At 51.7% G+C, this 23,839-nt stretch overlaps 1 protein-coding gene across 1 annotated transcript in view; it reads right to left on the bottom strand.

The window, feature by feature from the left end:
* Positions 1-23,238, bottom strand: part of Rab6b (RAB6B, member RAS oncogene family) — a 58,777-nt gene extending 35,539 nt beyond the window's left edge. Inside the window, exon 1 of the mRNA XM_051140751.1 lies at positions 22,856-23,238. Within this exon, the coding sequence (XP_050996708.1) occupies positions 22,856-22,925 (70 nt within the window). The 5' untranslated portion in view covers positions 22,926-23,238. The remainder of the gene's footprint in view (positions 1-22,855) is intronic.
* Between the last annotated feature and the right edge of the window lie 601 nt (positions 23,239-23,839).

The following is a 23,839-nucleotide window of genomic DNA, read 5'->3' as shown; positions in this document are numbered from 1 at the left end:
TGGTTTGGTGGGGAGTGGTGAAGATGAAGATCTGAGGGCTGGGTGACAGGGTTATCCTTCACAGAAGGTCACTTGCCCACACTGCTCCCATGGGTGCCATGCTTGAAAGTCAGTCCCCAGGAGGGCTCTGGGTATGACCTGGGGCCCGGGTCACAGGATGAAAGCTGAATAGATGAGGTGATAAGTCTCCAGACTCAGCCTCTGCTACTGCCTCCCTTTGGGAAGGACACATTTCCTCCTCCTCCTCCTCCTCCTCCTCCTCATCTCCACAGTGAGAGTGAATGTGGGTGGAGAGACAGCTGTTAGGGCCAGGGAATGAGACGGAGCACAAGAAACCAACCGCAGACTTGGTGGAGGCTCTGCCAAGGCCTGGCAAATGCTGTACCACCTACGGAGAGTCTTGGCCTGCAACCTGCTCTCAGCTCAAGCTCGCATTACTGTCCCTAAGTGCTCTGCAGCACTCCTGGACAGAGATGCAATTCTGCCTGGTCCTCCTGAGGGTCCAGACCGAGCTCACATCCTGGGTTGCCGGAAGCATAGAACCCATAGTGCCAGCCAAGGTGGATCGCCTGCCTCTCACTAAGTCCTGGGCCAGACACTAGGTCTCTGTACCCTGTCTACAACCCTCATCAAAGCAGATACGTGGCTCTGAAAAAGCTCCCTCCCAGCTCAAGCCACCTACTCCTAGAATGGGACCAGCCCACTCAGCTGTCCCAACCACTCAGGTTTTAGGACATAGGCGAAAAATGCCATGGGGATGCTGGCAAGGACCTGCAAAGAGGCTGAACCCTGGGCCTGAAACTGAAAGGAAGATAAAGCATCCTGAATCCCTGTGTCACTGTAGTACCCTCAAAAGATGCCTCCACCACCCCCTGCAACCTCTGCACACCAGGTCCCCTGTGACTGGCCTGGCTGTGGCGTGTATGACACCCAGGCCCCAAGAGAAAGAGAGGAGCAGAGGACGATACCAGCTACTTTTATCTGAGTCTTGTTTCCTTTTGCTCTGTATTAAAGAAACAGAAAACCCAGCCCTCTCTGACTGTGAGCCGCAAATATGCCTGGGGCCAGTTCCCCCTCCACACATGACACTGCCACCCTGCTCTCAAAGCAGCCTTGACAGCTCCCACCTGAGCCCTCAGGGCCTGGCTGGCTCACTGTAGACTAAATGAGGAAACAGGTGAAAAAAAAAATCCCATTCCAAACCTTCCCCCCAACAGACTCGGGCGGTAATTAAGAAATACGCAAAGCTCTTCGTTGGACACTTTAATTAAGTGTGCTAATTCCCTCTGCCTGCGATGCTCAGCTGCCTGCGCCTCACTCAGACCAGCGAAGACGGAACAAGAGGGATGGAGGGCAGGAGGGAAAGGGAGGCTGCGGACAGCAAGGCATGGGAAAGGCTGGCATAGCTGTTCTGTACCAGCCAGGAGCCTGACCACACTGACCTTCTGGCCTCCTTACTGAGCGTTCCCGCCTTATGCCCTTCCAGAGCCCCACTTCCTCTATCTAAGCCCAGTGTCCCTGGAAGCCTGTGCTGACTCAACTGGAAAAGTGGGAACTCAGGGGTACAGAGGGCAGTTCTGGCCTCCTATGGGGTCCTGATTGGCTATAGACCTTGAAGCCAATACAGCTCCCTGAGGATCACAGCCCTTCTGTCATCAGAGGAAGAAAGAGCAGGACCAAGGGATCCAAAGAAAACTTGGCAACATAGAAGCCCACACATCAAGGGCTGGAGAGATGGCTCCGTGGTTATAAACTGGAGTTCAGGTCCCAGGACTCATATCTGGTGGCTCACAACTACTGTTAATTCCAGTTCCAGCTATCCAGGTGGGTCCCATACCTCTGGCCTCCTTGGATACATACCCACAATTTCAATAATAATAATAATCATCATCAAAATGCTATGAAATAAAGAAGCCCACACACTTTAACCATGTAGAAAGGAAGGGCAGAAGACAGAAGAGCAAAATAAAGGTTCCGTGTTCCTCTGTGAACCCTAACATTACAGACAAGCGCACTCCCCTCCTCCAGGAGCCCTCAGGGAAATGCAGGGTGGCCAGTCTTCCAGACACCTTCATCAAAGCCCCGTGCCCATCCGTGACACAGTGGATTGCCAGGCCTTCACATGGTGATTGGGAGGCCCAGCATCTTGGCTCTGCTGCTTCCCGCCCACCCCCTGCCCCCGCCCCCAATGGCTCCTCCCTCAGTAGAAAGGTAAGTAGAGGGAAGAGCTGCCCACAGGGCAGGGCAGGGCAAGGAGAGCCCCTTCAAAGGTGCCCAGCTGTGGCCTCAGGCTGCCCAGAGGGAGGGCTCTGCCACCTTCCTGCCTTATGCTCACCTTTGGCTTCCATTTGTTCCTCAACTTTTCTTTCTCCACCCCCAGGTTTACTGAGGCGTAACTGACACATCAGAGTTACATATAGTTAAGGACTATGATGTGATGCATCGATAGAACTCCCTCTCTATATAAATACAGACAGATGATAAGTATATGCATTATGAAATGATATGGCTGTCAGTCTAACTAACACTTTCATGACAACACAGCTTCCTTTCTGGCCTGAGTATATGTGTGCCTGTGGCGTATGTGCATGTGAGCACCTGTGGCGTGTGTGCGCATGCGCATGCACATGCACATGTTTGTGCGGCACCCAGAGGTGGATGCCAGATATCTTTGATTGCTTATATATGGAAGCAGAGACTCTCATTTGAACCCAGAGTTCTCTGACTCAGCTAGCCTAGCCAGCGTGCTCCAAGGATGCCCTGTCCCCACCTCCTAAGTGCTGCAACTATAGGTGGGTACGACCGCCTGGCCTTTATGTGGCCGCTGGGGACCACAAGTCAATCCTCAGACTTGCCCAGCAGGTGCTTTAGCCACTGAGGCATCTTCCCAGCCTCACAGACTTGTAACGACAACACTTAGGATCTGCCAGACACACAAAGAAACAGCCACAGCGTCTCACCTGTGTGTTCAACCTACAGAAACAGAGTGCAGAGTGTAAGAGGTGTTTGCAGCGGGGTGGGGTGGGGTGGGGTGGGGGTGCACAGGGTTAGAGAAGTGCAGAGCTATCAGCCAAAGGTACAAGCCTGGGGTCATAAGGTGAGTGCTGGAGACCTAGTATCCAGCGGGGTGAGTACAGACTACTAGACAGTACCTCACCTTTCCCGCTTCCCTTCCCCACGTGCCAACACCATCTGGGAGCTTGCATATTAGTCTTGGCCTCCACTCTTACTCCCCTATAGCCTCATGAGGGAAATCATGCCTGCCCAGCCAGAACTAACTGAGATTTCTTCTTCTTCCCCAGTCCCAAGCAGACTCTTGGGGTATCTGCTTGGCCAGCTCCACTGTGAGACATAATGGTTCTGGGTGCATCAGCCACAGGAAAGAGTCCCACTCCTTAACCCTAAGACACAAGAGAAAACTAAGCGGAAGCCAGCCTCAGGCCAGGATCAGGAAGCAGTCTTGAGCTCTGACCTGAGGCTTTCTCAGTTCAAAATCAGGGAGCGACATGGAACCCTGGCTCCAACTTCTACCTCCTGAAGTCACGAGGCACCAAATGTGGGCAAAAGGAACAAGGACGGTAGGCAAAGGACTCAGTTAATGCAAGACTGTGGGGCAACAAAAGGGAAAAAGGGACATCAGGCCGTCGAGGGTTAAGGAATGGAAGCCATGAGCTAAAAACACAGGACAGGTTTACCCGAAGGTGGCTCTGCAGCATAAGGCCTCAGGTCACTGCAGTAAAGACACCGAGTCCCAGAACAGACTAGTCTGGAAGTGAGAAAGGCATTGTTCATGAGAGGTAGGACCACTGACGGCACAGCGACCTCTGCTTCAACCATCAAGATCCAGCCAGGGCTGGCATCCAGAGGTGTTAGTCAAACGATGGAGGATTAAGTGGGTAACGTGACCAATGAGTTCACCAAGGTGCTCATTAAGCGATGTCTTGGCTTTGCCTGGGCTCACTGCTATTCTAACGGAGGCTGAGCCAATGGGGCTTTAAGACCCATATCTAGTTTGATACACTACAGGATGGGCGTTCCAAAAGGGTTCTTTTACTACCGGGAGCAGAATCCTTACCCCCACCCCCACCCCCAGGCTTCCTAACCTTAGTCACATCCTCACTTTCCCTTATTCAGCCCCAGAGCCCTGAAGCCCAAGGAGGGGCCGGAAGTCTGCCTGTTTACTATGCTGGGATGGCAGAGGGGAAGCTAGCATGAGGGGAGCAGTTGGGTTCTCTAGCTCAGGACCACTGTGTGCTTATTTAATTCAAGATTGTTCATAACTCTCAAAAATAAGACTTGGACATATACTTATTCAGATACTCACACAAGACTCTAGCAGAGGACTGGTGTGAACCTAGTGAGGAGGAGGATTCTCCCCCTCCCCCCAACCAGTCTGCATTTAGAGGCAGCAGCCCATGGGAGTACGGGCTTTAGCATTTGCTGGTACCTAGAATTGGAACCATGTCCCCCCAATGCCAGTGCTGTGGGACTCCGGCTACTGCTGCAAGTCTGAGTCTCCGACCTTCCACTCTGTACTGTCCAATCTTGCTTCCCGTGCTCGAGTCAGCTGATGGGTGACACTAGGTCTCTTGTGTACAATTACAAATTCAGGAAGGCAAAGGGCAGGCCAGTAAGAAGAGAATGGGCGAGCACAGTTTGTCGGAATACGTGTTACAACAGTTTCCCCAGATGGGAGGGAGCCTCCTTCATCATCCCTAGCACTTCAAGTTGAAAAACCACAGCAGGACCAATGATAAGATTCATGGTATATATTGGGGCTGGAGAGATGGCTCAGAGGTTAAGGGCACTGACTGCTCCTCCAGAGGTCCTGAGTTCAATTCCCAGCAACCACATGGTGGCTCACAACCATCTATAATGTGACCTAATGCCCTCTTCTGGCACGCAGGTGTACATGCAGGCAGAGTACCGTATACATGATAATAAATAAATAATAAATCTTAAAAAAAAAATTCATGGTATAGCAGTGTCACTTATCCACATTATGCTGCATCCTAGGTAATATACACTCGTGATAAAGCTTAATTTTTAAGTTAGTGTAAGCACTTGGTAACAATCTAATCTTTAAGTGTAACACTTCACTGTCACTAAAGTCATGTGGCTATCCCAACACCAGCACTCCAAGTACATCATTGTACTGTGCCAGGCTACTACTTCTGGTCGGCCATGGAGTAACTTGAAGGAGTGGAAGTGAGGCCGGTAAAGGGGACTACCAAACCAGCTGCTGATACTAAGAAGGTTATATGCAATGGCTTCCCAAACCATAGTTAGGAAAGGGCGTGGAGTGCAGAAATTACACAGCCATTCAAAGAGCCAATACAGACTCATACAACGAACTGCACGACATCACCACTGAAAGGATGGCTGATGAGAGACCAAGTCAGCATTCAGAGGGAAGGGCTCCGGCTAGTGTCCTGAGAAACCCAAAATCCAGCGCGTTTAGCTTCTGCTCAAGTTGGAGAAACAGAAACCAGATCATCATCTCATCCAAATGACAGGGGGAAAAAAATACACAGAAAACAGCAAATTAAAATAGCAGTTTCTAGGCAATGGTGGTCCCAGAGAGACATCAGACAAATGGCATGTGCCCATGTCCTCAAGATGCCTTGAGAGTCAGGGGAACTTTGTGCACCCCTAGGCAGGGAAGATGGAGCTGAGAGCCTGGAGGAAGTGAAACAATTGGAGTCAGCAAGAGAGAGATCCAGAGAGGAGGCCCAGACAGAAAACTTTAACATCTATGAAGGCCTTTCTCAAGTCTCAACCTGAATCTTGAGCAGCCAGTGTGTGGAGAAACTAGTTGGGACACAGGAGTGATTGCCCCACCAAGTAGATCAGAGGAAGCCATGTCTGGTGCCTATCGCAGGGCCTGGTGACATCCTCAGAAGGGCTGTGTTCAAAGTGTGTAGCCACTCACTGGGCTACACAAATCTTCAGAATATTTACAGGAACGCAAAACTGCAGTTCACAATAACACCTTGTTCAGGGTATCTGATACCTAATTTAAAAAAAAAAATCACCAAGAGAGATGGCTCAGAGGTTAAGAGCACCAGCTGCTCTTCCAGGGGACCTGGGTTTAAGTCCCACCACCTACATGGTGGCTTACAATTGTCTGCAACTCCAGTTCTAGCACATTCCATGCCATCTTCTGGCCTTTCTGAGCACATGTGGTACACAGACACACATGAAGGCAGAACACCATACACATAAAAAAAAAATCTTAAAAAAAAAAAAATCACCAGGCATGTAAAAAAGTCTGAAAATAGGAACATAAAAAGGAGGGAAAAAAATCAGCTGGAACCAAATTGAAAGTGACACACTAGAATTAGCAGAGAAAGACATTATGAGACTGTTGTTATAACTGCATTCCATACATTCAAAAAATTAAATAGCTGCAAGGAATATGTTTTTAAAGACACAAATCAAAATTCCTGCAGTGAAAACCGCATTGTCGGAGATGATTACACATCACAGAAGAAAACAGCAGTGGACTTGAGAACAGTGACAAACAGTATCTACAATGAAACAGCAGGGAGAAAAATGATAAAATGACCAGAACGCCAGGGAGCTACAGGGCGATGTCAAGTGTCTTCTATATGTGTGACTTGAGTTCTCAAAGGCCAAAGGGGTTGGGGGAGAGGAGTTGGGGGTGGCGGGAGAAAAAGAAATAAAAAGAAAAGAGTTCAATGAAAGTTCACCAAGAAGCACCTGCCAGGCTGCATATAGTCAGTGGTTAGCAGAAAAATCTGAACGCATACATGGGGGTAGGGTGAAGATGAGGGGGCAGCAGAGCTCTTCCTGAAGCGATATAAGCAGGAAGACAGTGCAGTGCTTAGCACGCACTAGACCCTGGTTTGATTCCCAGCCATTGGAGTAACATCTATAAAGTTCTGAAAGTAAAACTTACACTAAGTATTAACTTAGCACTCTATAACCAGGGACAATATCTTTAAAGCAACAGCAAGATAAAGAGGCTTATTTTATTTTATCTATCTATCTATCTATCTATCTATCTATCTATCTATCTATCACCCATCAATCACCTATCTATCTATCTATCTATCAATCACCTATCTATCAATCATCTATCATCTATCTATCTATATCTATATATATCTATATATATATATCTAGAAACATACAAAGACTAACAGAACTTATCACTAGCAGCTCCTCATGACACACACTGTTCATGGAAATCCTTCATAAACAAGAAAGATGGTGCTAGGTGCAAATGTGGAGTGACACAAGAGAGTGACAGACACGGACAGGAACATGGGCAAACACCGAGACTTCTGCCACTGAAGTCCCTTTGAAGACAATTGACTGCTTAAACAAAACCAACAGTAAGCCTCAGAGAAATATGAGAAAAATCCTTGTTACTCTGAGACGATACAAGAGGCACTTGGAAACTGCTGTTAATAAAAAGTGTGGCTCCTCACTGGGCCCATGAGGTAACTAAAGCAGGAGAAAGGCCTTCATGGCCACCTCTTCCTCTTTAACTTAGGGTCAGAGCCGGGTGTCCTGGTGGCCCCCTCCCCCTTTAATCCCAACACTCAGGAGGCAGAAGCAGGCTGGTCTCTTTCATAGCGAGACTGTGTCTCAAACTTAGGTTCCGGCTCTGCTTAACTGCCCAAGAGGCGTGTTAGTCATTCAAAGAAGGTCTGTGCAAAAATCCAGTGACTTATCTCACTCCTCTTCAAGACTCAAAGTATGTAGATAAAAACATCTTCCTGTAAACATCCCCCTCCGACCCCCAAAAAGCCAAAATGAAACAAAACGCAAGGTAGCAGGGAGTAGCTGTTTATTGTTTTAAACCCATGACCGCCTGGGTACCAGCAGCAGAAAATCCTCGCTGGCAGAATGCCCACTTCGAGTGTCGATTCCCCACAGAAGCAATCTTCTTAGGGACCCCACCTGCCCCCTCATTCAAGGACTTGAGCTACGTAGCAGAGCCAGAACAGATACAATAACCACCCAGACCAGGTAGACCGAGACTGCTTACTTACTCATGCCTTACTCTCAGTCCCACTCTTTCCCCTGTTTAAGCCTAAAGCTTGAGTCAGTTCCCAGAAGGTGGACTGCAAACGCTTGATGCAGTTTGCTTCCCAGCATAGCTGTGTTGATTAAATGCCTTCTCTGCCTCTTCACCATTTTCCCATGTGCGCTTTCTTTGGGGACCTGACATGGTGGAACCCTCAGAGTCTGGCCTCGTTACGATGGCATGCTGAGCAAGCGACATCTTTGAGATCTCATCATCGGCTCCAAATTCCATTTTCGGAAGGAAGATTTCAAAAACGAAAATGAAATAAAGACAGACAAATGCTGATGTAACTGACTGCTTTCACAAGAAAAGAAACCAAGGGCAGAAGAGGCGGCATCTACAGATTCACACAGCTTTGCTAGCCGCGCAGTCAGGACCAACAAGCCAGCATTTTAATATTGGCTCTGCCTTAGGTCTGCTGTGTGACCTTATGTTAGCTACTACCCTCTCTGGGGTTCATCTTCCTCACACATACAACAGGGAGAGAAATAGCTATCTCACAAAAGTCTTAAGAATTCAATGAGAGTAGTAAAAAATTAAAAATGGGGGGGTCCTGGGATAAAAGGCAAATGGGAAGTCTTTATATTATTTTTGTAACTTTTTTACAAGCCTAAAATATGCCAAAATTAAAGGGGAAATTATATATATATATATATATATAAATAAAATGTCTGGTATACTCAGGAAATGGTATATTCTGTCCAATTAAACAAACGTTGCTGATGAATATAACTTTTTGAAAGATTTTATTTTTAAGTGCATGTTTATTTGTATGTGAGGGGATTATGTGTGCATAATGAGTGCAGTACCTGAGGAGACCAGGAAAGGGTACCAGGACCCTGGAGCTGGAGTGCTGGAAATCAAATGTGGGTCCTCTGAAAGAGTCATTCACACTCTTAACCACTGAGCATCTCTCCAGCCTGTGGTGAATATGAAATTACTACACATCTACTGAAGCCTCATGGAGGAAGAGGGCTGAGCTGGGTCAGAGGCTGCTGTGAGCTCTTTTTATCCCGGGGTTCCACTGAGGCATGCATATTTGAGATGCATGTAGCACATACACATACATATGTGTGTACATGCACGCTCACTGCCACAGGTCTGTGTGGAAACGCCTTGATTTCCATAGGCTTCCTGCTCTTAGGGACTGACGGTCAAGAACATCACCTTCAGGGTTTCTAAGACATCTCCGTATCCCCCGCTGAAACTTCAGCACCCCACTGTAGGCTGTGGAACTACCCCAACCACAGGCAGCCCACCCAGGTCTTTATCTCCCACAGCATCACACACTCATAGGAACTTCATAGGTAAGATGTCTCCCCTGTCAAGCCAAGTAAAGACTTCTGGAATCCCAGACACACTTCAGTGCCAGGTCCCCATCCACAGCCCACACAGCTTCCCAGGAAAAAAAATCACCCTGGAGTAGGCACATGCAATTACACTGAGGCTCAGCCCAACTCCAGGCAGACCCCACAGGTCAACTGTGCCCACACATCTCAGTGGTTGCAGAACTATCCCACCATGAATACAAAGATGCTGAGTGCAGAAGAGGGATTAACCACCCCGCCCCCATCTCTCGAAAAGGTTCTGATAATGCAATTGGATAGCTTATCTAATGGGATGTCTTGGCTCAGCCAGCCATGAGTTTGGCAAAGTAATGGACACTGTGCATCCTTTTCTTCCCAAGGCTGGTGCTGTCGATGTTAGAAGTCCCAGTCACACAAAAAGAAGGTGAGGTGGCAAGATGGCGGGCAGGGGGCTGAGAGGCATGGCTATGCTTCTTAAGTTGTCAGAGAGAGTAGCCTACAGCTCCCAGAACTAGGGTCACAGCTTAGGCATAGTAGTGGCACCAAGTGTGGAAGAGGCCTGATGACTGATGCTGGCAAGCATCTTCCCAGAAGTCCACTCCCTTCTCAGAGGAACTGTGGGGCTGGCTGGGTAGCATGGTGCCAACTGGCAGACCAGCAGGGGCCTGCTTCTGATGGTCTCTGTGGGCCCTAGCTTCTCTTCCTGTCCTCCTACAGACCCTCACACAGCTAGCTATTCGCTGTTCTGCTGGCCCAGGAGAATTTGGACAATGGCTCAGCCTTGTCCCCCTCAAGCCAGCTAGAAAGGGGAACACAAGAACAAGAGAGAAACTTCTAGACCTCCCATTCAGCCAAAATCAACCATCCTCCCACGCCTCAGGCATATGTAATGACACCTGCATAGGGGCAGGTCTCCTGCTGAAGTACCATGAGAAAGAAAAATGCACTGTAGACCTCAGGACCCTGGGCCTATGAGTGGCCACGGGCCATCTGGAATGCAGGAAGGACCGCTGTGTCTCCAGCTTTTGTGAAACACAGATGGTTGCTGGTCAGGCACCAAACTGGATGGGGAAAGGCGGCGGGGTGGGGAAGGGGGGATCAGGGCAATATTCAGAGTCCCCACCCCCCACTCCACCCCCCCCCCCGACTCTGTAAGCTCTAGGTCTTGAAGGAGCCATTCTCAAAAGCATCCCCATAATGTTTGAAGCCACAGAAGACCCCGGAACCGATCTTATCAGGGAGATGTGAAGCCAGAGTAGAGGGTGCACCGGTCTGACAGAATACAACATCAGAGCAACAGCCAGCAGTCTCTTCCAATGCCCATCGGAGAGCTTGCTCTCACAAACTGTTCTGTTTACTCCTATGCTTGCCGCTGCCAACATGAATCCACAAGGTCACCGATGTGTAACCAGATCAGGAAGGTGCCACCTGCTAAGACCTCAGTGGAAACATGCAATGGAAAGTGACAAGGGTCAATGGAGAGCTTAAAGAACAATAAAACATGGTAGCCTGGTTCCTGGGAGGGTCATCCATCAGAGTGGCCTCAGAACTCAGGGCATGACAAGAAAGGCTTACAGAATGTTCCAGTCCTGCATGCGACAGGGGAAAATCCCAGGAATCAAGGTTTATTTGGGAACACATAAAGACCACGATTACACACTTGGGAGTTCACAGGTCAGGCCTGGGCAGCTGCTTGACCCAGAGCTGGTCATGGGTCCTGAGGCCTCCACTTCCTCTCTGATAAAGGCACCTCTTCCTCCTCCAATCTTTCTCTCCTCTGTATAAGCTATCTGCTGCTGTGCAACATCTACCACCAGTAAATGTCGCAGTGGCTTAAAACAATGCACCTTTATAATCTCTCAGTCACTGAGGGGTAGGAGTCCAGGCATGGGTTGAAGGGTCCTCTCCTAGGGTCTCACAAGGTCACAAACAAGTTGTCTTCTTGTGGGCTGTATTTCTTTTCTGAAAGAGTTCTTCTCCTCCAAGTTTGTAGAACTGAAGACAGAGTTGGGGTCCTCACGGGTGCAGGTGTGAGGTCTCACTCTCTTGCTGGTTGGTGGCTGCACTTTCTTCTTAGAGGCTAGCCACAGTTCCCAGCCACAAAGTCCCTCTCAACACACATTTATACACAGTATGGCGCTTATTTCTTTGAGGCCTGGAGGAACAGATTTCTAATAGAGCAATCAAGAGGGGCATGGGAGATGGCCCAGTGGGTAAAGAGCTTGCCACACAAGCATGGGGATATGAGTTCGGATCCCCAGCATGCACCCACGTGAAAAGCCATGGGTAGTTTCATATTCCTATTAACCTTAGCACAGGAGGTAGAGATAGGAGAATCCCCAGAGCTCACTGTGCAGCCAATCAGCGAGCTCCAGATTTCATTGAGAGGCCCCGCCTCAAAAAACACGGTGGAAAGCAGTGGATAAGGACATTTGGCGTGGGGGAACTGGAGTGGGGGAAATAAGAGGTGAATATGGTCAAAGCACACTGTATTGACTCATGAAAAAACTTTGAAGAATATACTTTAATTGATAAATTAAACAGGGAAGGACACAGGGAAGGACACAGGGAAGGACACAGGGAAGGCACAGACTATCCTGTTGCCTTACCTAATGTCATGACTCAGTTGAACAAGTGACCTCTTGCTACCTTTGCCATACTGTAAGGGCTAGCGGCAAGTCACAAGTTCCATCTGCACTCGGGAGAAGGACACCTGAGAAGCTGGACTCACAGTGACAAGCTTGCAAGGAGGCTGCCTTCCACTTCACAAGCTTTCCCTTCCCCCCCTCCTGCTGCTATGACCTGGGCTGGTCCCCTGGAACAATACCTCACCGGTCTCCTAACCTTCAGACATTTCCCCCAGCAGTGATGGAGGGCTACTGTGGGGTGTCTAATGGTCCAGGCGCGCTGGTGCACACCTCTACCTAGCTCCCTTACCACACCTGGGCCCCCAAACAGCAGACACCACATGATGCCAGCTCTAGCAGCCCCTCTGTTGTACTCCGAGCTGGAAGAAAACCCCAAATTTTCCTAGCTCCACATGGGGGGGACTCCATCATTTTCTGATGTGGGTAGAAAGGACCAGGACTGGAGACTGGCCAGGTGCCCTGTCAGGCCCCCTCCTCACTGGCATCTGGGCAGTGGCCTGCAGTCTTATGGTGGGGGAGGGGAGAGAAGAAAGAAGAAACCCAATGAATCAGAATTAAGAACTGACAGGTCCTAGGGGCTGCATGTAGGATGTGCTGAGAACTTAAAAATAACTTGGAGTGTTCTCTACAGAAAGAGCAGAGAGCTCAGCTTCTAGGTGTGATTTTATTACCGTGGCCACATCAGCGTGCATCAGCAGTGTAGACTTCCTGGGGGAGGGAGAGGCGGAGCTCAGCATCACCCCCACTTCCGAACCCACACAGGGAGCACTCGGGCAGTTGGGGCTGCTGGAGGTCCTCCAGCAGGCACTAGGCAGCCTTTCTTTCCCATGCTGCCCCACTAGGCTACAGTCCTCTCCTTGTCCTTCACAGTCATGACATACTATGCCCAAGAACCAGCAACAGCTTGACAGAACCTTCAGTCTTTAACTGGGCTTAGCCAGAACCCTGGGATGGACGGCACCACCACCTAGAACAGCCAAGCATCCCCGTGGCTCTGGAAGGCCCACAGGAAGCCAACAAGCCCTTTAAGGTAGTGCGCCCAGTGTGGTGCTGTGCTTGCCTGGGATGTGCTGGAGGCAGGAAGCACCACCCTGTGTGACTCAGCACATCCTTGGTGTCTCTCTGTCTCTCTGTGTCTCTCTCCCCCCCACCCCCTCTCTCCCCTCTGGCTACACCCATGGCTCCCTCCTGGCCTGCTCATTATACAGGAGGAGGGAAATGTTCTAAATGCCGCCATTCCACTGCCTCACGCCCTACTCCCTGCTCACCACAGCATCAAGGTGCAATGTTTCCCTTCCTCTCTTAAGAGTCAGCCAGCAGTTTACCTGCCTGTCCCTTGGACTTGGCTCTAGCTCACAGGCCAAAGTTACAGCAATCTATTCTGGACCCAGGGATGGGTCTCCAGCTCCCACCCCTGCCTGTCCCTGAGATGGAGACAACAAGGGATCCAGAGGAAGCTGGAACAGGTCACAGTTGTCCCTTTTCCTACTGTTGGACACCAAGACAGAGTAGAGTCCTCACCTGCCCCAACCTCAGAGAGGATAGATCTGGTACTGTTCAGGGGCCATGAGTGACGATGGGACATTGCCATTGCAGATGAAGCAATCACGACTACATCCACGCTGCCAAAGCTATACCAGGTGGTGTTCCACTGCACCGGGAGACTGCCAAGACAGGAACGGCAGGGGGCAAAGGTCATGGGTCATCAAATCTGGAAACCAGTCCCTATTTGATCCCAAATAGGCTGCTCTTTCTCAGTTAGGGGTGGGATCAAGAACGGCAGCCCTCTGCCTCCACTCTGGCTCCTGGCTCTCAACCCTGACTTTTGGAGCAGCCAGTTTAAGATTAGGTTTTGGCCTCCAAGGCAGGGAAGGGCACTTTCCCCTTAACTTGTGCTGTGCTCTCAGATCTCCTAATCTTGAAGGAGAGACAGCAGCAGGGGAGAAAGGAAAGGAAGTATGAGGTAGGCACCCCCACAAGAGGAGGACGACCGCTGCAAGTGGGGAGGGACTGACAGGAGGCCAGTCAGAGGGCCAATACCCACTGTGCATCATATGCTACATCTGCCTGAGCAGCAGGCAGAGGGAAGAGCCTGGAAGGACTGCTACAGCCTGGTAAAGCCCTGCCCCCAAGGTCAAAGCGGCCAGGAGCCCCAGGCTACCACAGAGGCAGGGTAGACAGTGGAGGTCAAGGTGGCTGGTTCTGGGACAGCTGAGGGCGATGTGGAGAAAGCTGGGAGTCTCTCTCTTCTTCTTTCATTGTCCTAAGGCTTTTACTCTGCAGACCAACCTGGGAAGATATACCCACCCCACTGAGCAGGCCAGAGCTAGGCAGAAGCTGGGCTCGCGCTTCCCAGAAGTCCTCTCTGCTCTGAATGTCCTCTGTCTGACCCAGTTCAGTCCCTTGGACCTTCAGATGGGCTGCATCCTGCCTTTGTCGCCTAATCCATGAGCATGGGTCTCCTCTGTCCGAGCCCCCATGGGTTGCCACCCTCTACTGTAAAGGCTCAGATACCAGAGTGAGAAGGCAAGGGAGGCTCCTGAGGCCTGGCCCTGCCATCTTCAGTAGACTCAACCCCTACACTTGCTGCTACTCCCCGACACCTGCAGGGGACCAGGGTCCAGCAGCCCTGAACCAGGCTCAGTTCTCCAGGGGACTTAGTCCTCTACTGTCTTGGCACACTGGGGGCCTTTCATCCCCTGTCTTGCTATGCCTGCAGGAACTTTCCCACTCTCACCATACAACCTCTGAGAAGCTTGCCAAGACCCCCTCAAGCAGATCATGGCCACAGCCTTGCTTCTGTATATGATGCTTCTATATTTATAATGACAGGGGTCTTCTTCCCACTTATCTTAGACCAAGTACTGCTCTGAACAGCGCATACACCTCACGGCACATCACACACAGCTTCTGTATGGCCCTGTAGTCCGTTGGGGGAAGATGAAGGGCTTGTCCCATGAAGGGCTTTGGTGGCCCTCGAGGGGGAAGGATGGTGAGTCAGTGCTACTTCCTGCCACTCAAGAGGTGAGAAGCAGGGGCAAATACTGAGCTAGAGGAGTACTTTCCTGAGGAGGTCTCTTTCCTGAGGAGTACTCGCTGCCTTTGGGCTCTCTTGGGGGTATACGGAAACCTCCTCCTCTCAGAGCCTCCTTTTCTTCAGCTGTCAAGTGGGATGAGGCAACTGTGCCATCCTGAGGCTTGTGGGCTGCAGCTTACCTGCAGAAATGCTCCATGGGCCTCTACTCCTTTCCTGGCAGCTGCAAGGGGAAGGGGGAGGGGGGAGGGGGAGGGGAGGGGAGGGAGAGGAGGAGGGGAGGGAGAGGGGGAGGGGTCTGTCACGATTTTAGTAACAAAACCGGCTGGTTAGGGTGAGCTTTAGCCATGTGGCGTGCACTCACATTTGATCTCTGTGAAATTCCAGCAAGGTCATGACAACTGAGGAAAATTGAGTGTGCATGGTCCTATGGTGCCCCCCAAAACAACATGCAGACAGTGAGGGGGTGAGATGGGGCAGAAGCCCAGGACTTGGGAGGTCTGACATAGTGATGGAGCAGGAGCTTAGGCAGGTTACCTTGGTCACCCACCTCGGTTCTGGCTCTTTACCCATCCTGAGCGCTGCGTGCCTGAGAGCTGTCACCTTCCCTGACACCTTCATCTTAAGCCATCCATATGTGGAAGAAATGCCTTCTAGTGACAGGAGTTACAGGATGGACCAAATACACATCAGGAGAGAGGTGCCAGGGTGGAGCTGGCCGACCCCTTGGTCCTAACCCTCTTCTTGGCAGCCCCTTGTGACAGTAGCATGTTCATATCCAGCATGGAGCGTTTGTATAGGCTGGTATTACACCTGGGGCCAGCACTGAATTACAGAAACAGAATTGGAGGTCTACTGCCGCAAGAAGCCCACCCAGGGGCCTTGGGAGCCAGAGCGGGGCTGGGACTCATTTAATAGGTGGCAAATGACACGTGTCTCCAGTGAGGCCAGGCAAGGGTTGTCCATAGCATGCGGTTTGACAAGCTGACACTTCAGTAACCAGCTCCCAGCAGCATGTTCCTCGTAGAAGTAGGCTGAAGGCTCTCCATTGCGCTCCCCCCCCCCCCACACACACACTTTACGCCATCCCAAGTAAGCAATTCACTGTGTGGGGAGACAGAATGATTGCCACACAATGCCACCACCACCTGCTTCCTTCCTTGAGAACCTGTTCTTCCCTAAAGGCCTGTCCTCCCTGCTCTGGGCTCCAACACCCTTCAAGGCCCACTCCACAGTGGGATTTCCTGGTTCCTCTTCAGCAAAGTGTGTGTGTGTGTGTGTGTGTGTGTGTGTGTGTGTGTCTGTGTGTCTGTGTCTGTATGTATGTTTGTGTGTATAGATGGGTGAAGGACAACCTTAGGTGTCATTCCTCAGAAATTCCGGCCCCCTTTTTGAGACAGACTAGGCTGGCTGGCTGGTAAGGCACCAGTGATACATCTGCCTCTGCCTCTCCAGTGCTGGGATTACAAACATCTGCCACCACACCCCGCTTTTATGTGAGTTTGGGGGATCAAACTCAGCTGGCTACTCATGTTTGCAAGGCAGGCTCTCTCCTACTCAGCTGTCTCTGGTGCTCCGAATTCTAATTTTGCTACACTGATGGTACACAGGACCAGCTCTCACCACGCCTCTGCCTTATGAACCACAAAACAGCAAACAGTGCATGTTTACCACAGGACGAACAGGAATGTACAAAGTGCTCCCAGAGAGCCTGGGGCAGCCAGGCCTCAGGTGTTTCTAACCTTCTGAGGCCCACTGAGGAAGGGCACAGGCAACCAGCCTTTCTATGTGTTTCTTGGAGACCACTTTAAAGAATCAATTCTGCCTTCTGGACCACACACTATCATCTGTTTCAATCAGGACTCAGGTCTGTCCCTTGGGTATGTCACACCCTGGAGACGGTGCCAGGCCTTGCAAGGTACGTAGCCCCAGTTACCTGGGCTCCCACTGGTCTTGTTACCAAGAGAACAGGATAAAGATGTTTTTCTACTAAAAATAAACATTATTAAAGTGACAAAAAAAAGTATTCGTGGCATCAAACAATTTTACTCTTTAAAATGATCCCTCTTGGTTTCAAGCAAAAGTTAAAGAAACTATGAAGAAAATTTGACTTTGGAAGCCCAGGCATATAATATAGACCTCCTCAGGAGCCCTGAGAAGTGAGCCAGCATCGGTTCTAGAAACAAAGACCGCCTGCCATTCCCAGTCCCCTTGGGACTTCAAGTCCCCAGGCCCTGCCTGGAGCCCCGTTTCCCAGCAGCCCGTCTTTCTGGCTGAAACAAAAGAGCTGCCCATCTCAGGGCGTGTCTGGTACTTCTCCCTGGCAACCCCTACCAAGAGTTCCTCCATCTTCTCTTCTGCACACTGAGAAACAACAAAGCACCACAGACAGACAGACAGACAGACAGACACAAAATACCCAGGACAGTAGTCCAATCCTGTTTATGAATTCTGCTGTTTTACCTAAACTTTCAGCTCCCTAGAGCGTTCTGCCCCACAACTTAATTATTTAGATGGAGACCAGGCAGCCCTGTGTGACCAGCAATAGTGAAAGACACTGAGTAGGAAGTTGGGTAGGGAGAGCAGGGTGGATGTAACCCACATGATATCCCTCTCAGGTCTGCCATGTCAGGGCAGCATGGAAGAAAAGGACAGGAAGTTATTTTGTTATATTTGTAAATGATTTATGGCCATTTGGGGACTACAAATAATGACAATCATATTATTTAAAAGCTGGTAATCACTACGGCGCCCAGACAGGACACTTTTTCTTTTCTCTCCACTGGTAAGTTCTCTTGTGTCTATCTTTTTTGGGCATTCACGATGCCACTTTCTCTTTTGCTGCATACAGGTTAACCTCGTCTCTGGTCTAGATGTGGTTTGGCCCTCATGTGGTAGTGGGTCTTTTAAGGGGCTGGACTAGGGGATTTAGCGAAGGTGATAGAGTACTTAATTTGGCATGCATGAGGCCCTGGGTCCAATCCCTGGCACTCAGGAGGTGGAGGTAGGAGGGCTCAAGATTACCCTCAGCTCACAGGGAGCTCAAAGCCAGTGAGGCCTGTATAAGACCTTTGTCTACCTTCCTATCTCCCAACTACACCCAAGCCCTCACGAATAAATAAGACAGACAACCTATGAAGATGATTTTGACCCACTGGAGCTGGTGCTGGGAAAGGACTTTGAAGTTATTTAACTCTCTGTGGTAAGGTGACCTCACGCTCTCATAATCACTCCCACCACGGTGGCCACTGTGATGTCATCCGCTATAAGAGCCTCACCAGAACTGAGCCAAGGCCAGCACTCTGTCCTTGACTCTCCAGAATGTGAGCCATACAAACCTGCTCTCCTTACAAAGCTGGCCTGACTCAGGTGTTTCATTATAGTAACAGAAAGTATAGCTATATTCATCTTAGTGTCTATGTGATTCTCCCCAACACACTTCCTTAAACAAACAAACAAACAAACCAAACAAGTCAAGGGATCCAGCTCTGTACCCAACACTCAAGGTTGTCTCTCTTGTGCTTGCATCAGGGGGCAGAAAGAGAGAAAATTAGGAGAGAAAAAGAAAGATGAGCAACTTAGGCACGGAACAGCGTGGTAATCTAGTCCAGGTCTCCAAGAGATCTGCTCTGATCTGACATGTCCTTTCCCATCGCTGGTAGTACTGAAGCACGCTCCCCTCCCCATTCTTCAGAGATGTAAAGGGGTCTGGGGTATCCTTGAGAATCTTGGATGCTTGGGCATGTAATTCTCTGCAAAACAAACAACTGTCAAGTGTCCTTGGTAAGCATCAACTGGCATGAGAGAGTGGCAGGTGCCAGGATGAAGAAATGCCACACAAAGCTGCCGTGACTCCCTTCACTGTTAATCTGCTGACAGGCCATCCGCAAATCTCACACACCAAGGATGTCATCATTTTCAAATCAAGACTCTTTGGTGAGCACACACAGCTCACAGATGGGAGGAGGAAGCAGCAGATGACTAAGACGCAATCCCCTCAAAGCGCTTTGGTCACCCACTTAGGTGTTCAAAAACTCACCCCAAAATCCTTAAATTAAAAGCCTTAGTTAACTGAGACAACAGAATGGGGCGGCGGGGGAGGGGGTGTCATTAAAAATAATCAAAGCTGGGTCCATTTGTGTCCCGACAGGCCTGGGAGTTGAAAGGAGGGGGGAAATTTCTGGAAGGGATAGCAGGCACACCACCAAACTGTTGTATGCTGGTGTTGTGGGGAGGCTTCAGGGAACAGGGCCCGGACTGTGGACAGATGTTCCTTACCCCTTAAAGAGCGAGGAAGTGGAGGTCAGTCTCTACTGAATGCCAGTATCCCCAAAAGTCTTTAGAGCATTGGTTCTCACCTGTGGGCCGAGACCCCTTGGGTCACATACCAGATACCCTGTATGTCAGAGATTTACATTACGATTTATAACGGTAGCAAAATTACAGCTATGAAGCAGCAATGAAATAATTTTATGGTGGCGGCGGGGTCATCACAACACAAAGAACTGCGGCTTTAGGAAGGCTGAGAACCTCTGTCACTCTTGACATCTGTGCCTCCACCTTACTTTCTGCAGAGCTAGGAGAAGAGCAGAGGAGACCCTCAGCTATCTACTTCTACCCCTTGCACTCAGGCCTACAGACAGCTCACCCTCCCTCCCTCCGCATCACACAAACCAAGGTGTATCCGGTGAGGTTTAGATAGACCCTCAAAGGGTCTGCTAACTGGGAAGGAAGATGGCGACCCTGCAGGCCCACTCTCCCTCAGACACCTGCTCCTGTCTGTCTTATTTTTGGACATAATCAAGTGTCCCACACCAGTCTAGTGTGCATCACCCTCTTGTGTTCCCTGCCACTGCCATCCATGTTAGGACTAACCACGAAGACCCAGACAGCTAGCTACCTGAGCACCAGTGGCACTGCATGGCCTCCCTGACACAAAGGAAATACTTCAGCCTAGGTCCACGGCACCCACCCAGGATCCCACCTCATGTGCGGCTGGCACTGCTGGCCAGACCATAGTCTACTGTCTAGATGACACACCAACCACTCTACTGTCAGGCTCTCCTCAAGGCTGGAGGCGTATCCGGAGAGTTGGGCACTCAAAGGCTTCCCATTCGAACCAGTGCCTCTTGGTCCCTTTGAAAGCCTACCTATGATTGGTTATCTGCCCCAAGGCATCTTCTTCCTTACCCTGCTCCAAGCCTGACACTTCTTTTTGGAATCCGGCCATGCCTGTCCACCAGCCTGGAGGGCTTGCCACCACAGTGCCAGGAACTGGAGATCAAGAGGAAGCTTTTCCTCCCAACAACCCCTTCTACTGCCTCCCTCCCCTACCACCAGCACACTCAGCCCCTATAGGCAAGCTTATGCTTCCGAGTTCAGCTGCCTCAAGGGCCCTGGTACAGACCAAGGGGACCTCCGAGTTCACATGGGAAGGGAGAATTAGGGGAGGGTTTGGATCAGACCTCAGGACCTCCCTAACCACAGCATAAGCTGCAGAGGATGCCAGGATGCAAAACTGTACATACGTAAGATAGGAGTGGATGGTAGCAATTGTACTTCCACCAGGCTCGGGGAAACACACAGCCTCTGCGACTCACAGACACCAAGAGCGCTGCAAACCTGAGGCAAACACCTCACTAAAGACACAACTAAGCAGAGGGAGCTATTCAGGGGCTTCGGCTCTGTCTGCCATAAGGGACCAAGGTGGTCAACTGTCAATCTTGCTGATGGATTACATTCCAAGGGCCCGTGAACCTTGACCCCAACCAACTAGCAGGGCATTCCCACCAGGTCACCCAAACCAACTACTCCTGAGTCCACAACTCCTCTCAAGGAGGTTCTAGACTTGGTGTCTCCCACTGAAGGTCATCTTGTTTCCCAATGACAACGCTAGTAAAAATGGTAGACAGGAAAAGGGAAGTGTGGATTCCTGCTCCCAAGATGTTCACGACTCACAGCGGGGCCTCTGGGCAAGCCCTCGCCATTCCCTGGCACTCCCTTACCACGTGAGCATTCAGCCCGGTGGCCTTTTTCTGTGACTTTAGACCTGTCACCTCTCAGGGAGGTTCCCACCCATGAGTGGTTTCTAAAGGAGTCCAGAGTTTTCGTTCCAACTGACCACACATGGTTCTTTATGGAGCTGTGTTCAGACTTAGAATAAACAAACATGCTTTGAGACTCTAGCATAGTCCAGGTACTGGGGAAAACCTGAGGTTTAAGTGCTGCTTCCAGCCATGGGTTATTCAGAGACAGAAACTGAGTGTCCAGAAGGCCTCAAATTAGGCAAACAACAGCACGGTTGAGACTTCCATCTCCTGTACACCTGCAGCCTCCCTCCTAGAGAAAATCAGATCCAGCTGGCTACCTCGCTGGGCTGGGTATGATCTGAAATGTCCCAAACCCAGCTCCCCAGGACAGGCAACCCCTTCTTCCCACCAGGATCCCAACCCTCCATCTCAGGTACTGAGCATCAGCAGACGGGGAGGTGGCCATGTGACCTCCACAGCCCACGCGCACACGTCATAGCTGCACTGTGCCTGTGCCGGAGTCCACCAGGTCCTCCCACAACCTTCCTTCTCTTGGCCTCTAAACCATCTATCAGGACTGGTTTACAGAGCTAGAGCTGGGGATCCCGCACCCTGGGGATCCCCCTCTCCTTCAGCAGAAATGTTCAGAGGCCAGCCTGTCTCTCTAACCCTTGGTTCTGAGGCTCTCGCGGAGCCACTCTTTGCTACAGGTTTCAGAGGGGTCGCTGCTCTTCAATCTGGGCTTCCCACATTGGACCAAGCTGGGTTTCAGACACTTGGGTTAGGGAGGCTCCTGGGCAGCAGAGAACCCCTCAGTCTCCCTCTCTTTAGGCTCTGGCTGGCTGCCACGGTGACCTCCCCTCCCCCAAGAAGGGCGGTGAGCTGGGAGATGGGGGTGGGGGGGGGGTGGGAGAATCTACCCGCTCCACTGATGCTCTCTGGAGGGGGCAGGGAAGCTAGGCAGGGCGTGTCGCTGAGGCCTTTCTCTGCCCAGTGCCAAGCTCCTTGACACGAGATGCCTCTGTACCATCCCCCAAGTCACCTGCTATGGGGAGATTCTTCACTTCCACGATCCACACCCCTGGGCCCCAAAGAGGCTAATGCATTAGTGAAGGACAGTGGGTCTAGAACCTTCTGCCCAGCAGAATGTAAGCCAGAGGAGCCAAGTGCTCTGTTCCTCTACCACCTGCACCCACTCTTTTCGAAAAGGGACAGGTGTCGTGTCCCCCACTTCCCAGAGGCCATCTGCTCCAGGGCTGGACGTGCCCTTTCCCCTGATTCCAGGCAGGGTCCGCAGGGAACCCTTCGGTCGCAACCTTGGGGAGGGGGCAATCAGCCCCTAGCCTCGCCTTGTTCTCCCAAGAGATGCCCCTGTCCCCTCGCCCACACCCTTGCCGGCACCCAGACACCTGCACGGTGCTGTGCTCCGCAGCCCGGTGCCGCAGTGCGAGCTAGTCAGCGAGCCCGCGAGCCCGGCGCCTAGAGCCGCCGAGCCGGCCGCCGCCCTCCGTCCCTCAGGACGCACCTGCATCGGGTACCTCTACCTAGATGCCACCCTCACTCTTATCCCCTGATTCCTTAGCCATCCTTTCTCCCCCACCCCCAGGTTCTCCCCCGCCCGAGCCGGCCCCCATCTCCCCATCTGCATCCCTCTCCTCCACCGGGGCGTGGAAGGGCCTTGGCCAGCCTGGGCTGGGAGGGTCCCTAGTGGGGTGGCTGAATGGGCGGCGTGGGGAAAAGACTCGGCTCCGAGCCGAGAGAATAAGCCGAGTACTCACCGCTCTGCTCCCCTAGGAACACCAACTTGAATTTTCGCAGCGGGTTTCCAAAATCTCCCCCTGCGGACATGGTGCTGGCAGCTGGGGCCGGGAGAGGAGGAGGAGGAAGCGGCGAAGGAGCAGGGAGGGGAGAAGAGGAGGGCGAGGGGAGGCGGCGGGCGGTGCGGGAGCCGGAGGGGGAAGGGCTGGCTGCGCGCGCCCCTGACTCCCCAGCTGCTGCCCGGCCCCGGCCTGCGGCTGCGTGTCCGACGGCGGCGACGGCGTAAAGGGAGGAGGCAGGGTGCGCAGCACAGCCGAGGGTGGCGCTGACTGCTCGGGCTACCGGCGCGCTGTGGACGCCCTAGGTTTGGCGCGGGTAGCGAGGCACGGGCGGAGCGGGACGCAGGGACCGAGCTGGGCGGAGAAGCGCTCTCCGAGCAGCGCCACGCACCCCCTCCCGCCCGCCTGCTCCGCCCGCGCCTGCGCTCTGTGCGCTCCCCAACCTCTGATGTCATGCGGGGCCCGTGGGTTTGCGGGGCTTGGGGTGGGGTGGGGGGCGTGCGCCAGCTCCCACCCCCGCCCCGCAGCCCGCCCGGGAGAGCCACCTCCCCTTGTGCCTACGAAAGGCGGCTCCTTTGGAGCGGCTAGCTTTGCCAGACTACTTCTGTCTCCCCCCACCACCCACCTAGGGCGGGGGGGTTGGGGGGGGAAGACGCGAGGTGGTCAAGGGGACATTTGCTTCTGGTCTTTGACACCTAGATATGAGTCCCTTTCTCCTCAGATACAGATGCGCTAACCCTGAGTGGTGATGGGACAGGGCGGGAAGGTAGGAAAGGGCCAGTGTGTGGTGTGGTGGCAAGTAGGGAAATGTGCAGATACCTGACACCGACGGGGGGCGGGGCTCTTCTGTAGCCCCTGGTGGCCTCTAGTTAGCCCCTCCCATCTAGGCCCAGAATCTTCATGGGGAGGGGGTCAGTAGTGGTCCCCTAGAGATCTGGCCAGTGG

This window comes from Acomys russatus, chromosome 32 (genome assembly GCF_903995435.1).
Source record: "Acomys russatus chromosome 32, mAcoRus1.1, whole genome shotgun sequence".
Classification (NCBI taxonomy): Eukaryota; Metazoa; Chordata; class Mammalia; order Rodentia; family Muridae; genus Acomys; species Acomys russatus.
Note: the sequence above shows the minus strand (reverse complement) of the source record. Positions and strands in the feature narration are given on the sequence as shown.